The 14270-nt window shown below is 39.9% G+C and overlaps 1 protein-coding gene across 3 annotated transcripts; it reads right to left on the bottom strand.

Moving 5' to 3' along the window:
* Window positions 1-3140: 3140 nt before the first annotated feature.
* Window positions 3141-12791, bottom strand: Hnrnpa3 (heterogeneous nuclear ribonucleoprotein A3). Of its 3 annotated transcripts, XR_010050885.1 has the most exons (12): window positions 12600-12791; window positions 10534-10656; window positions 10301-10447; window positions 10012-10222; window positions 9630-9719; window positions 9451-9546; window positions 9274-9351; window positions 8360-8500; window positions 7463-7585; window positions 7304-7374; window positions 4624-7211; window positions 3141-4540 (listed from the first exon to the last, which is right to left on the bottom strand). XR_010050885.1 is itself a non-coding variant. In XM_005008660.4 (11 exons), the coding sequence occupies exons 1-10, from the start codon at window positions 12669-12671 to the stop codon at window positions 7322-7324; spliced, it is 1134 nt and encodes a 377-aa protein (XP_005008717.1). In that variant the 5' UTR covers window positions 12672-12791; the 3' UTR covers window positions 3141-7211; window positions 7304-7321. The 3 variants fall into 3 exon arrangements, 2 of the variants coding, with proteins under 2 accessions (XP_005008717.1, XP_063115424.1); XM_005008660.4 differs by having other exon boundaries at window positions 3141-7211; XM_063259354.1 differs by lacking the exon at window positions 4624-7211.
* Window positions 12792-14270: the final 1479 nt, after the last annotated feature.

Raw genomic sequence — 14270 nt, 5'->3', positions numbered from 1 at the left:
ATGCCATCTTAAGAATTCTCTGATGGTGGTGGTGGTGGTGACTGATGAGAGGGTCCCTGGAGGAGACATTTTTGCAATCTCCAAACATAATCTCATGTCTAACATATAAGTCCTTAGTCAAAGTTGACAGCAGACCCATGCAGAGGAACTGGAACTGGTAGGAGGAAGTGTACTGTTGGGTTACACAGAACACTCTTCCTCTCTACATCAGCATTTCAGCAAATTTCAACATATTCTGCATTGTGAACACAAAATTTTTAAGCTTATGCAAAAGCAGTTTCACTTTTCTTGCTCTACATTTCAGTATTTTTGTTTTTTCAGATGGTCTTGCTATGTAGTGCAGATTGCCCTTGAACTCACTTTGTAGCCCATGCTGTTCTCAAATACACAGTGATTCTCCTGCCTTAGTCTGAGTGCTGGAATTACAGACTTTGGCCCACCACACCTAGCTCAGTAATAGCTTCATAGCTGTCCTCAAACTAAATCTGGCCCCCTTCAACTGTTAAACCTTACTTGAACAGTTAAATTCTGCAGTCTGAAAATAGGTATGATAAATCTTAATTGCATGATATTGTATATAAAGCCTGATTTTGGACTGAGGTTATCTCACTTTTTGGGAAGGGGCTTCTCAAATATATCTACCACACCTTTTTATAATTAATGCAAAACATTCTTCCATTTATGTTTCCAGACAGGACTTTGTTCTGTTGTCCAGGCTGGCCTTGAACTCTCAGCAATCCTGCCTCAGCCTCTGTGCGCACACCTGGCTTCCCACTTAAAAAATCCAGCTGTATGTGGCAGTTCACACCTGTAATCCCAGCAGTGATTTTGAGGCCAGCCTGGGCTGCAAAGTGAGTTCAAAACCAACCTGAATTGCATAATGTGACATTGTCTCAAAGACAAATTGAAATTATTTCTACTGGAAAGATATGACTATTTCTACTACTGAATAAAAAACTTCAAGAACTATATAAACACTTGAATGAGGCTGGGTGGTGGCACACCTGTAATTCTAGGACTTGAGGGGCTGAGGCATGAGAATGGCTGCCAAATTGGGAGGCTAGCTGGGCTACCATAGTGAGCTTAAGCCCAGCTTGAAAGAGGGAGTATCTCAAAAAGTCCAACAAACAAAACCACCTTGACTACATACAGAAAATCTTGTCACCCATCAGGGATGCTAAAACAATCATGGGATTTAAGTCCATCTTCACACTGAACCTTTAGATTTGAAAGTGTCAGTTTTATTTCTAGGTACTAAAAATGGAACTCATAACCTGAAACTTGCCAGGCAGGCACTGTGCCACTGAGCTGTATTCTCAGCTATCTCCATTTCATATGAAAGAAAATCAGGTTTTTAAAAAGTTGCTAGCCTGGGGCTGAGGATTTAGCTCAGCGGCATAAGCACCTGCCTTGCAAGCAGGCGATCACGAGTTCGATCCCCAGTACCGATAAAAATGAAAAAAACAAAAAAAAGTTGCAAGCCTGGATAAACTTGAGTGTTTTCCTAGTGTTTAATAAAATGCGTAATTCTTTCAGAAGTAACAAACCACAATACTTGGTATTCAGTGCTTATGGTTTTATTAGTTCAAAACAGTGTTAATTACTGTGGGAAACTTCAAAGTATCACATATGCAACTTCAAAGAAATTAGGCTCACCATTTAGGCCTCATTTACTGTATGAAGTACATATTACTAAGTCACAAACTTAGTATTCCATGTATTTATAACAAAAAATATCGTGTCTTTTGGCATTACCAAACTGCAGACTAAAGAACCTCCATTCTCTCACCCAAGGTCACTATGAATTTAAATAGGCAAAGTTTGAACAAAATCAGTCCTTTAGTACTTATGAAATGGCAAACAACGTAAGATTTTCAAATAAACTCATCGGATTTTCATCTTAATGAAAAGACAATTTGTTGACAAAGGGAATGGAGCAAGTCAAAAAATGAAAACTACCAAATTTTCAACCTCCACAGAATTTTTATCTGAATACAAGCCCTTCAACCATTACAGTACCTATAACTGCCATCTACATCCTTCCAAAGCTGTCAACATCTTAACTTGATGCACTTTTACTTCTTTGCCACTAAATCCTGGAACTTTAATTGTACAGGCAAACTCCTAGTTCCTGGTCAGCTTTCAGACCTGTGCCCACACAACCTCCCGATTAACAGGCAGCTCCTTACATCCTTGCCATGTTACCTAAGATCCTTGAAACTGTAAGCAAAATTGGCCTACTTTTCCCCAAGTGTGTATTTAATCCAAAATTCAGTCTTTTTGCAAAAGTGATCTTCTGAAAAACTTAATGGTGTTAATGGACACAAGATTTAATTTATACGTTCTGAATTTTTGGCAGCTCATTTTTATCCTGAGAAAATATTTTTGTTGGAAATGAAGCTCATTCTTGCCTTGAATCCAGGACACTAATAGTGAACTGAAACTGTAAGGTATAAAATTCATTAAAACTGCACAGGACAATCCCTCTATATATGAAGAGAAACCAGTGTGAACACACAAAACCTATTACCATCCTGTTAACAAGCATCACCTAGCCTCTATTTGTAAGCACATCCCTTACAAATAGCCAGGTGTGGTGGTGCACTAGTCTCAGCACAACTGCAGAGTTGAGGCATCTGAATTACACAGCTAGACTGCCCGAGCGCGCTACATGTGTGCCTAACAGGAGCAATTTGTTATAAATACAAATGTGCAATGCTGTAAATCACAAATTACCAACATTCTAACAGGATTATGAGTACCATGTTTTCATTTGGGTTAAACTTGGGCACAATTCAACTCACCAACACTTCAAACAACCCACTGCCTCAAGAAACCATACAATTCTCACACCAGGAGGCTGCCCATTCGTCCTCCAACCATTGTCCTTTTTCCAAGACTGCTCGAATTACTCACGTGTATTTTGGCCTCTGGACAAGTGTCCTTTTAAGCAAGGAACATTTTTAAGCTTTGAAAAATACCCTTCTTTTGTACATCGATTTCCCAGTTCTGGTTCCATTTAGTAAGACCACATTTTAAAAAGCATACAGATGGCTCACTCCAAACTTCCTGTTTTATTACTGAACTTGTAACATTCAACTATATGATTTAAGTCACATGAACATTGACAAAACAACACACACATTTCTAAAAATACTTTAATGAAAAAGTCATCTTTCCGTAAACATTTCATTATACCACAAATGAAACATTCAAATCCATTACAGACCACCTCTCAAGTCAAACATTGAAGCTTTGAAAGTTATTTTGAGTATTCACACAGGCTAACCACCCTTACATTACCCCTGCACATTAACATGCTTTATTCACTACTTTGTGACATTAAACTCCCAGGAGATAACCACCATTAGAAATATTGAATTTTGACTTACACTGAGCTCTTGAAAACCAACCCTATTCCTTATTCCTGACAAATGGATTATACCAGATATTGTCTCCTTTAGAACACAAGTGTAATCTCAGCTTTTTAAGAAATGTATTCCTGGAAGCAGTGACCTACACATGTTAAAAATCAGCTTACATTTGCCTAAAGCACTTTCCAACTTTATTGGTGCTACCACCTAAGAGAATACATTTTTCAGAAATGACAACAGAACTACATTCAAATAAAATAATTTTATTTCACAAGTAAAATGGAACCGAAAGACCGTCCTTAAAAGAAAAAGTGTTTCCTGTCTCATGAAATTTAATTCACTAAAACCTTGATTTATCTTTTTAAAGGCTATGGCCTTACTAACACTTAAATGCTGTGTGTAGAAATTCAGTTGTGTTAAAGTCAACCTTCTATTGTTCTACAGAAACTAGTAATTTGAGTGTCTTTTATGTTACTTTATCAAAAGTGAATTAAATCTCAATTTTTAATATGCCCTTTTGGGGCAGCAAAAATAGCCCTTATGAATCATCAGCAACTAATAGAAATAGTAACCAAGTAATTATTCTTTGGGAAAGATACCTTTTTATAAAAGACCATTAGTGTACTCAGGCTCCTACTGCTTCTAGTTAGATACCAAAATGAACAAAACCAAAATGAAAACCAAAATTACCCCACCAGTCCAAATTCCCTGAATCTGACAGCTTATGAAGCCAGCTGAACGAAAACAAATTTTCTCTATCTGTAATTACTAAGTTCATTTGAAGATGTTTTTTTCTAATTGGCTGTGTTACATCATGCTTATATTTTCAAAGTTGAGGTTACTTTCTGTTACCAAGAACTGACTCTGCTAAAGATACTGAGTTGTATACATGAAGAATATGGGATGGCCATTCCTTGGGAATTTTAAAAACTACCTAAGAGTTTAAATTGTGTCAAAATGTAGTAGCAAGAGCTTTTAGCTTGGTAATTTTTGCCAATGTGTCTATTAGAGGGACTCGTGTTCTAAAGTATGTAATATAAATTTATATGGAAATAAATGGTGTCAAGTTTTACTGTGAGCTACAAACCTTACCCAGCCAGAAACCTTCGTATTTAAGATGGTAGGAAAGACATTCCTCATTTAGGCAAGTAGGGTTCTCATTCAACCTGCAAATCAAAAAGATTACTCTTACCTTGCTTTACAAAAAATCACTCTTTAATTAGTGAAAAAATTCAAATTCAAGCCTTACCTAATGCTTATTGCCCTTCCTTGCAGGTCTAAATGCTAGACCTAGCAACTGTGGCAACTATCTCTCATTGATGTTCCAAAAGGCGAAGAGCTCCTTCCTGCTAGACTTTCTTCGATATTTCAGTTGTAATAAGCAGATTTAACTAGCTTTTGCAAAGTTGCTCACTATCATCATAGACTCTTATGCCTCCACTTCTCTGTAGTTGAAGCTCTTGCTGCTGCCTTGTCATTCTTTATTTATGCTGACTTGTCCATACTCAAAAGGCTGCTGAAGTCCTGTCTTAGTGAGTTTTCTTTGATCCACACTGTGCTTTAAAAAGCACATCTTAGGTCCTTTAAAGCTGGTTAAATCGCTCTCCTCATGGCTTACTTTTTCCACACTGTTCACACAAGCTAAGCTAACACAACTTATAAACAGGTCACACACAAAGATTTTACCTGCTTATAGGTTGGTTGCAAACAGTAACTTAACTGAAAATTATTTCCACTATTGAACTAGTTCCAGAACACAGAAAGTTGGTTATAACAGTACAATTAACCTCATATGCCATTAAAGGATACTGTCAAGGTTGTATCAGACAATTTCACAAACAAAAACAGAAAATGTTAATTTCCCCCATTCTTTCAACCTTTATTGTATGAATAAAAGAACTTGAGACAATTTAGCTCAATTTTAATGTTTCCCAAGCAGTATTTTGACCAGGTACCCAAGGTTTAACTTATGAACATTGACAGTGTCCATTTATATAACCACACTTTTAGTTATGAAGGACTTAACCATTTTCTATTAGCCTATTTTCTACACTGCTTATTCACATATGCCCATTAACAAATGGAATGTTGTCTGTTACATTTATTGGTTTGTGAGTGTTTTCTGTCTGTGAAGACCAATTTCCATGCTGGCATTGCATGCATCCAAGTATTAATAATGCACAGAGGCACAGAATTAGAGCAACAAGAGAGCATATTCAAACACTAGCACGCCCCATTCCCCTTTTTATTGCTTGTTTTGCTTAGTACTTTAAAAACCAAATAAAAATCTTGAATTCAATGTTCAACTGCCAAAGAAAAAGTAACAGCAGGGCACATACTTAGGGCTTGAATGAAAGAAATTGTAAGCACTAGCTGGCGCAAAACAGACATTGATTTATATGACCTTTAAATCTAAAAACTCTTTTCTCAACCAGGGTCTTCCAAACAAATTGACAACTCACACCAACATGATTTAGATTAAAATATACACAAAGAATAACACAATGTGTCCTCTGGGAATTTAAGAACTTGGTGATTATCCAAATTTGAATCCAGGTCTTTGGGGAATAAGATGCTTGTACTAAACAACTGTGCTACATTTCTGCTGCATTGAATGGTTCTGAACAATCACACCTAAACTACCCTTGGTTTCATTCAGCAAAACGTATAGGGTAAAAGAGGAGAAAGCATGCCAGCCAGTTAAGGGTTTGATAATGCATGATTTTTATTCTCTTGTTCTGAAAGCCTGTATTGGGGGAAGGGAAAAAACCCAAAAATAACTCGAGATGTAAAAACAGGGCCTCCTCTTGTGTGCTTTGAAAAGAAAACAAAACCAAGTATCCACTAATTTGCTCAGATACAGCAGGCTTAGTGGTTCTTTATCTCAAAAAATTAATGGTTTTTAATGTGAGAGAGGGAAAACATCCACTACCCTTTTCCCGGGATTTAATGGAGGGCAGCAGACATTTCTTTATACCCAAATACTACGCAGCAGTTTAAATGTGACCAAGGTAAATGCAGAATGGAGATGTTTTAAACACAGCTAGGACTCAGCAAATCTAACACACTAAAAATCATAATTACATTTTGAAAGAAAATGCACAAAACCATAAGAATTTTGAGATTTTTCATTTGAAAGTAATCTTAATGCTATTAAATTCACAAATATGCTAATTTAAATACCCAATCCTATTTTATCTAAAACACACATTGCAAACATACAAATATCTATTCTCTCCACATGTCAGTGCCCATTTGTATCATGGTTTGAAATGGGGAGAATAGATTTATTCCCCTTAAATCTGCAAGTCAGTAGGTGTTTCTTTACAGTTAACTTTAGCAAAATTCATACAAAATAGTAATTAACAATGATCTTCTTTACTTGTTAACTCACAAGGAAACACCTTCAAAACTGCATTATGTTAAAGTTTCTGTACTAAAGTGTAGAAAAACTGAACTACACAAATATTGAAAAGTTAAAAATTCCTTAATTTTTTATTCCTGGTACCACTACCACAATTTACAGGGCAATATACCTGATGTAATGAAAAGAAAGAAAAAGACAAAGCTACAACAGATAAAAGACCTCAGGAATGTACATCTAATTGACACTACATTGCATTAATCAATAGCTGCACTTTTTGCAAACTGTGGCTATGACAGTCCTGAACCAGAAGGGTTTCCTGTTTAAGCTGCAGTAACTTTTCTGACTATGGATCATCGTTCCTTCTGTGGCAGATTTTTACAGTTCCTCTAATGCATTTGGGACGACTGTCTCAAAGTAACCTGCAGCTTTCCTGACAACTCCTCGCTCTCTCTCCTGCTAAGAACTGTAGCCTGTTGAATAATACAGGATAAAAAAATTATTACACTCAGTGAACAGTTCCACATATTCTTTATCATCATGATAAAAATTTAAAGATACCTACCCTTTTCTGTTGTTTTTTTTAAAACCTTCTGCTACCATATCCACCACTTCCACCACCAGATCCATAACCACCTGGAAATACACATGAAGAATTTTCAAATACATACAGGATTTTAAATTGAAATGGCTATGAAAAATATTGACTCAAGAAGTTACTTACCACCATAAGGACTGCCAGAGCTTCTGCCACCAAAACTGCCCCCCTTCATGGGTCCATAATTTGACTGCTGTTGTCCACTGTAATTTCCAAAATCATTATAGTTCCCACCACCACCATAGTTACCTGAAATCACAAAGATTTTATGGTTCATTTGCAGTTACTTTTTGTGAGTTTTCATTTGTATAACTAATCTACTGACAATCACAGCATCATGTTCTGTAACACTCCATGTGACTTTCCAGACCTCAAAGCCACCAAACTCCCTCTACTAAACAGAGGAAACAAAAGTGGAAGATTGCCAAAAGCATTTTCTAGCTAACTGTTAGGGGGCTGGGGAAGTAGCTCAGCAGCACAAGGCTTTCCTGGTAAGGCCAGGGCTCTTAAGTTCGATTCTCCGTACCAAAAAAATTAAAAAACAAAACTGTATTAGGGTATTAGGAGAATGCCAGTTTATTTGATACTGTACCCTAGGCATGTGTTCTCATCCCACGAACACCATCAACCTGTTAAGGGTCCAATTCATTAATTCACTAATACCCAGAGAAATGGGTTAGATTTAAAATCTGCAAAATGACAGATTGTTAATCTAACCCCAGATGGTATCATATTCAACAAGTCTGAGTATTCATATAATTTGCAAATCTTGTGTAAAGTGCCCAACAAATAAATTTCTGCCAAAAACACAACATAAAAAATGTAAACAGCCATTTTACTAACCTTCCAAAAAGAATTTAGTGTATTTTGTCAATTTAATGAACAGACAAAACTGAGTTTATCTCCATTTGGGTGTTTTTTTTAACACAATGAAAAGAACTTAAAATGTTTTTCATCACTTTTTAAAAAAACATTGTAATAGAACTATGTTGAATATTTAACATTTAAATAAAGCAAACTTACCACCACCAAAATTGCCTCCTTCGTTGTAACCATCATATCCTCCTCCACCACCACCGTATCCACCACCTTGGTTTCCATATCCTGGTCCTCCACCATATCCTCCTCTACTACTGTAACCAGGTCCACCACCATAGTTCCCACCTAAAAGATAAAGTAGATCAAACAATAAATTTCAAATGGGGGCTGTGGATTTAGCTCAGCAGCATAAGCGCCTGCCTTGCAAGCAAGCAGTCGTGAGTTCGATCCCTGGTACTGATAAAAAGGAAAAAGACAAATAAAAAAAAAAAAAAAAAAAGAAGAACAAATTAATGTATAGAGGATAGACATTTAATTTTGAGCTTATATAACATTTAAAGACATTGTCAAACCAATGAAATGACCTACTATATCATTAATAGAGCAAAGAACCTGAGCCAGTAGGAAATTTGTGTTTTGGAGACAGGGTCTTGCTCTAATTCAGGCTGGGCTCCAACTCACTATGTAGCCCAGGCTGGCCTATGTCTTGGCAGAAATCCTCCTGCCTCAACCTCCTGAATGCTGGGATTACAAGTAGGCTAGTAAGAATTAATATGACCGTTTCTTTGAATGAGCTCAATTCAAATTGAAAACTCACTACCTCCACTTTCAAAAACATCACCAAGGAAAATCAGAACATTTCTAGCTTTTCTTTTTTCTTTCCCCCTCAGTACCAAGGATCAAACTCACAACCCCACACTTGGCAAGGCAGGCACTCACGCCACCGAGCTAGATCCTCTATGTTCAGTCTCCAAGGGCAGCGCATTGTCTTATGGTACTAGCTAAGTATACTTATACTGTTTAACCCTTTAAAGCTGACCTAAATTAGAAAGCAGTAAGTCAATTTTCAGTGAAGCACAGAAACAAAGTTAAAATACTAAACATCACTTAAAACTTACCATCACCGCCAAATCCATTATATCCACCATCACCTCCTCCATAACTACCTCTGCTGCCACCTCCACCACCATAGCCGCCTGAGGAAAGTCAAGGTACCGAGTTACAATTATATATTCAGCTTTTCATTCATTACACATCAGATACGTATGTACTGAGAACTAGTAAGTGCATCTTACCTCTTCCACCAAAGTTTCCACCACGGCCAAAATTCCCTCCACCACCTCCAAAGTTTCCTCCACGACCCATAAAGTTGCCAGAGCCACCTCCACGACCTTAAATACACACAAAATGATTTTTAAGACCTTTACCAACACCACACCCATCTATTCTGCAAGTGTACACAAATCCTACTCACCTCTTTGTGATCCAGCAGACTGCATCTCTTGTTTAGAAAGGGCCTTTTTCACTTCACAATTATGCCCATTAATAGTGTGGTATTTCTGAACTACATTTTTTTTAATCAAAACAAAAAAAGTTATTTTATGTTTGGAAAAGCACACATAAACGACATCCTGTCATTTCATAACATTAAAACACTGTCAAGAAGGCAGCTGAGTCTGAATGGGGATGAGGGAGTATTTCTTGATCCAGATGCTGGTGTCTACAGGTGTAGATGCTTAGAAAACAGAACTACACAACAGTACAGATATCAAACATAACAAAATCATGAACAATATAGCAAATTTTCAAAGCAAAAACCATTTGTCTCACCCAAGTTCCTAGGAATTGTTACTTACCAACAATTTTATCAACTGTATCGTGATCATCAAAAGTTACAAAAGCAAATCCTCTCTTTTTCCCACTCTGCCTGTCTTCCATAACTTCTATGGTTTCAATCTTGCCATACTTTTCAAAGTAGTCTCTCAAATTATATTCTTCTGTATCTTCTTTAATACCACCAACAAAAATTTTCTTCACTGTTAGATGGGCACCAGGCTTTACTGAATCCTACAGATAAAACAATGTTAAGTCAAAAATAACAGACATTCACAATTACACATATTATACAACATACCAATAAAATACCTCTCTAGAAACAGCTCTCTTTGGTTCCACTACACGCCCATCAACTTTGTGTGGTCGAGCACACATTGCTGCATCCACCTCTTCCACACAAGAGTAAGTCACAAAACCGAAGCCCCTGGAGCGTTTTGTTTGGGGATCTCTCATTACCTGCAACATAAAATGTTCAAGGTTTTATAATATGCCTTTACAGACCATCCTTTCCTAAAAGCCACTTTATTCCCTTGGTAACTTACCACACAATCTGTGAGTGTGCCCCATTTCTCAAAATGTTCTCTTAAACTATCATCTGTAGTTTCAAAGCTCAGACCACCAATAAACAGTTTCCTCAACTGCTCTGGTTCCTTTGGATCATGGCCCTGAGGGGGGGGAAAAACAATACATTTTAATTACTTTTTTGGGGGTGTTTGTGAAACAGTTCGGGCTGGCCTTGAGTACACTGTGTAGCTAACCCAGCAATTTGCAACAATCCTCCTGCCTCAGCCTCCCAAGTACTGGGATTACAGGTGTGTGCCACCACACCCAGCTACAATTACTTCTTGTAGGAGATGAAATTTCTAAATTGCACCTTTCTTTAACATGTAAGAAAAAGTAACAAATACATGTAACAAACATCTCCTGTTAAGAAGTTTGCCATGGTGCCAAGAAAACCAACACCAGCCTATCAACTGCAAACACTAACATCCAAAAACTGGAGTCCAAGAGAATTGCATAATCAAAAATCCTTTTAATTTTTCAAGCCACAACTAAAAGTACCTGGGGGCTGATCTGCTAATGAGAAGACATTTTCTAAGAAACCAAAATTTTAGTAAAAGTGTCACACCCATTCCATTTTAAGTGCTGTCAATCTGCACTCCAACAAGCATGTTAAGCCACAAAACTGCGACATTCTTAAGTTCTAAGTGACAAAGTTAAATAGACATTCTTAGGCTTAACCAAAGACAAAAGACCCATCCTAGGAGTTTTCTGCAACCAATTTATTATGTACTATAGAAACTACTTTACATGCACTTGCATAAACCTTTAAAAACATAAAACATTTCTCGAATCACAACACATTGTCAAGTTGGATTTAAATTAGGTACAGCATTACTGCCTGTACAGAACAGAGCACCAACACAAATTTACTGTCTGAAAAATATGATGCAGCTTGGAATTGTTTTTACTTTAAATTATATGAACTGCCATTTAATTCATGCATTAAAATGTTGATCCAAATTCCCTAAAGGGACTCACATCTTCCAGTCTTCTAGAAGTAGATGTTAAGCAATTTAATATGGAAAAAAACTCTTAAAAATACGTAATTAACAGCCTAACGTCCGTCTCATTTTTTCCAGGTCTTGAATAAAATTATTTGATCGACAACACACACACAAAAAATCAATAGAAAACTTAAAATCTACATGAAATTCTCCAAACACGTGAACGTTCTGACAGCAGTTCTCTGAAACAAAAATCTAAAAAACACTACTATAGTCGATCCAAATGTGAAAACAGGTTTAAAAACTGTTTTTCCAAATTTTACACTTAAATTCCGGAAGACTCAGCTACGTAGCCAATTTTGGTAACATGTACTATGGTAAAAATACTCGAGCAAGAATAGCAGATCGAAAGCATTTTAAAGCAGCAAACTTCTCATAAACCTCATATTTCCAACTGGGTGGAGCAAAAAAAACACAGGCCCAAAAATTAATGAATTCTCGTTTCCAGAGAATTAGTAAAGGCCTAAAAATGCCCGGCAGAATTACAGAGAGCGCGCCGCGCCGAGCTCCGAGGCCATTTGCAGCATTTATTTCAGCCGGGCGCCTCCTGCCAGTTCCCTCCAATCCCGCGCTCTTCCCCCGCGGCGCAGCGAGGCGGCGGCCATTGCGAGCCAATGCGCCATTTCGTAACGCGGCAGCCGATCAATGTCAATGGGGCCGCCGCCCGCCTGCTCGCTCGCCCGGATGTGCCTGCTCGTCCCTCCCCTCCCCCACCGCCTCTCCAACCGCTCCCGCCGAGGCCCGCCATGCCGCTCTCCGCCTCGCCGACGAGGCCGCGCAACCAGCGGGCCTCTATCCCGCCCAAGCCTCCCACCCAGCCGCGCTGCGCCCACGGGCTATGGCTGCGACCGGTGGAGAGGCAGAGGCGGGCGAGGAGCCCCGGAGAAGCCTTCGAGCCCCGCTCCCCTCCCCCTCCCACCGCCCGTCTCAACGCAGAGCGCGGGACGGCCGACCAGATCCACCCGGCCTCCCCACTCCCGTCGAGCCAGGCCCCCCCATGCCGGCCACTGCCCATCAACCCCCCGCGCTCCCCCTAATACCTCCTCCCCCCGGCGGCGACGGCGACGGCCGGAGTCGGGCTGGGGGCGACCGGGCGGCGGTTTTACCTCCATTTTGAGACCGGACTCGCCTCTTCCAACTCGAGTTCAATATGGGACCGAGAGGAAGAGGCGGGGCCAGTTGTCACGTGATGCGCTTACCGCGCGCCACCGATTTGGGGGAGGAGCGATTGAGAAAATGGGCGGGTCCTAGTGGGAGAGAACGGGGACTGGACGAATGGATTGGCGGGCAGAGTGGCGAGGGCGGAGGCTCGGCGGGCCGCGGGAGCGCGCGCGCCTTGCCAACTTCCAATGCAGTGCTTCTCTGGCCGCGATTCGCGCCCAGGCGGCTGCTGTTTCGTCACCGCGATCTCGACCAATGGCAAGGGCCCACGTCGGGAGAACGCCTCGTGACCGGGCGTCAGCAGAGAGGCCTTTCCTTTTCTTCTCGCGCTCTTTTCCCCTCCCCCACGGAGGCCTTTAGGTCTCCATTTCCGAATTCACTGCCCTCCTGTTCATGAAATAGAGCCCCACACTCTTGTGACTGAAAGGTGTGCAGATCCCTTCTCGCCTCTCAGATCTGCCCTTCCCTAGTGCAGGATCCCAGTGTCTGTGATCTGCATCGCCCACTGGAGAGGGCCAGTGCTGAAAACTGCGACAGCGAGGGCAAGCGTGGCGGGCCGGGACTGCTTTTGCGCGGTTCCTTTGGCAGCCCGAGGCGGGTCTGGCGGGGTTTCGGTCACAGAGTGCGCATGGGTAGCGGGACCCCTGGTCATGGTGTTTCATAAAGCGCTGCGTAGCGAGGACAGAGCTCCAGCATCTGTTCTAGAGGACAGATTGTGGGGAATGGAGTGACTATAACATCTCTAAAAAGGCACAGTCGCCAGCTAGGGTACCTATGCCCCAGATTTATACCTTGATGTCCAATTCTATTGTGAATAAGATGAATTTGTTAATCTAGAAATGTAATCCTCTGCGTACTCAAGGAGATTTAAAGTTTTTTGTTTTTTTAATGTGACGGACTTGCTATGCAGTTCAGGCTGCGCTTCAGCTCATTATGGATCCCACCAGCCTGATCTCATTCATACTCTTAGTGCTTCGGCCTTCCAAGTGCTGAGATTACAGGCATGGGCCACCATGCCCAACATGGGGTTTTAAAGCGTTGAGCTTTAGGTGTTTTGTTTTGTTGTTCTTTTTAAATGAAAATAGGGATAGGACTAGGGGACTTCCCAAAACCCATGACAACCATAAGTTATAGATTTGTACTAAAGCAAAGTTACTGATAAAGTCACAATTGACATGCCTCCCTTTCTTGCAAGAAAATGCTTTGTGTTAATTTAGCAATACAAGTGACTGGCCCTTTCTTAGAAAGATTAGAAATCTAATCAGTTATATTGTAAATTGTTTGAAAATTTAAATGAGGTGTGGTCACCTTGGAGTTTGGGAGAGGGCCAGGCCTAGTATAAGAATTTGTTGATGTTTCTCATTTCATAAGGGCAATCCTTAGGCTGAGGATACAGCTCAGAAGTAAGGCGTGTGCCTGGCAAGTACAAGGTCCTGAGTTCCATCTTCGCTATCAAAAAAAAAAAAAAAAAGGCAATCTTTGTATTTGTGAAGGGTGAACATAAGGTGCTATGTGGTAGGAATGAGCCCAGTCACCAGGTTTTAAAGTAA

This window comes from Cavia porcellus, unplaced genomic scaffold (assembly GCF_034190915.1).
Source record: "Cavia porcellus strain 051 isolate PalLab524CR breed Dunkin Hartley unplaced genomic scaffold, mCavPor4.1 scaffold_12, whole genome shotgun sequence".
Lineage (NCBI taxonomy): Eukaryota > Metazoa > Chordata > Mammalia > Rodentia > Caviidae > Cavia > Cavia porcellus.
The sequence above is the reverse complement of the archived record's forward strand: the minus strand, read 5'-3'. Positions and strand labels throughout refer to the sequence as shown.

What these genes read in the sequence shown, in the direction of transcription:
- Hnrnpa3 (XM_005008660.4), bottom strand. Translation starts at nt 12,671, where the DNA reads ATGGAGGTAAAACCGCCGCCCGGTCGCCCCCAGCCCGACTCCGGCCGT. An exon ending in TACAGTTGATAAAATTGTTG is followed by an intron (nt 9,720 to 10,011) that starts GTAAGTAACAAT and finishes AAAAAAATGTAG; the next exon opens with TTCAGAAATACCACACTATT. An exon ending in CTCTGGCAGTCCTTATGGTG is followed by an intron (nt 7,375 to 7,462) that starts GTAAGTAACTTC and finishes GTGTATTTCCAG; the next exon opens with GTGGTTATGGATCTGGTGGT.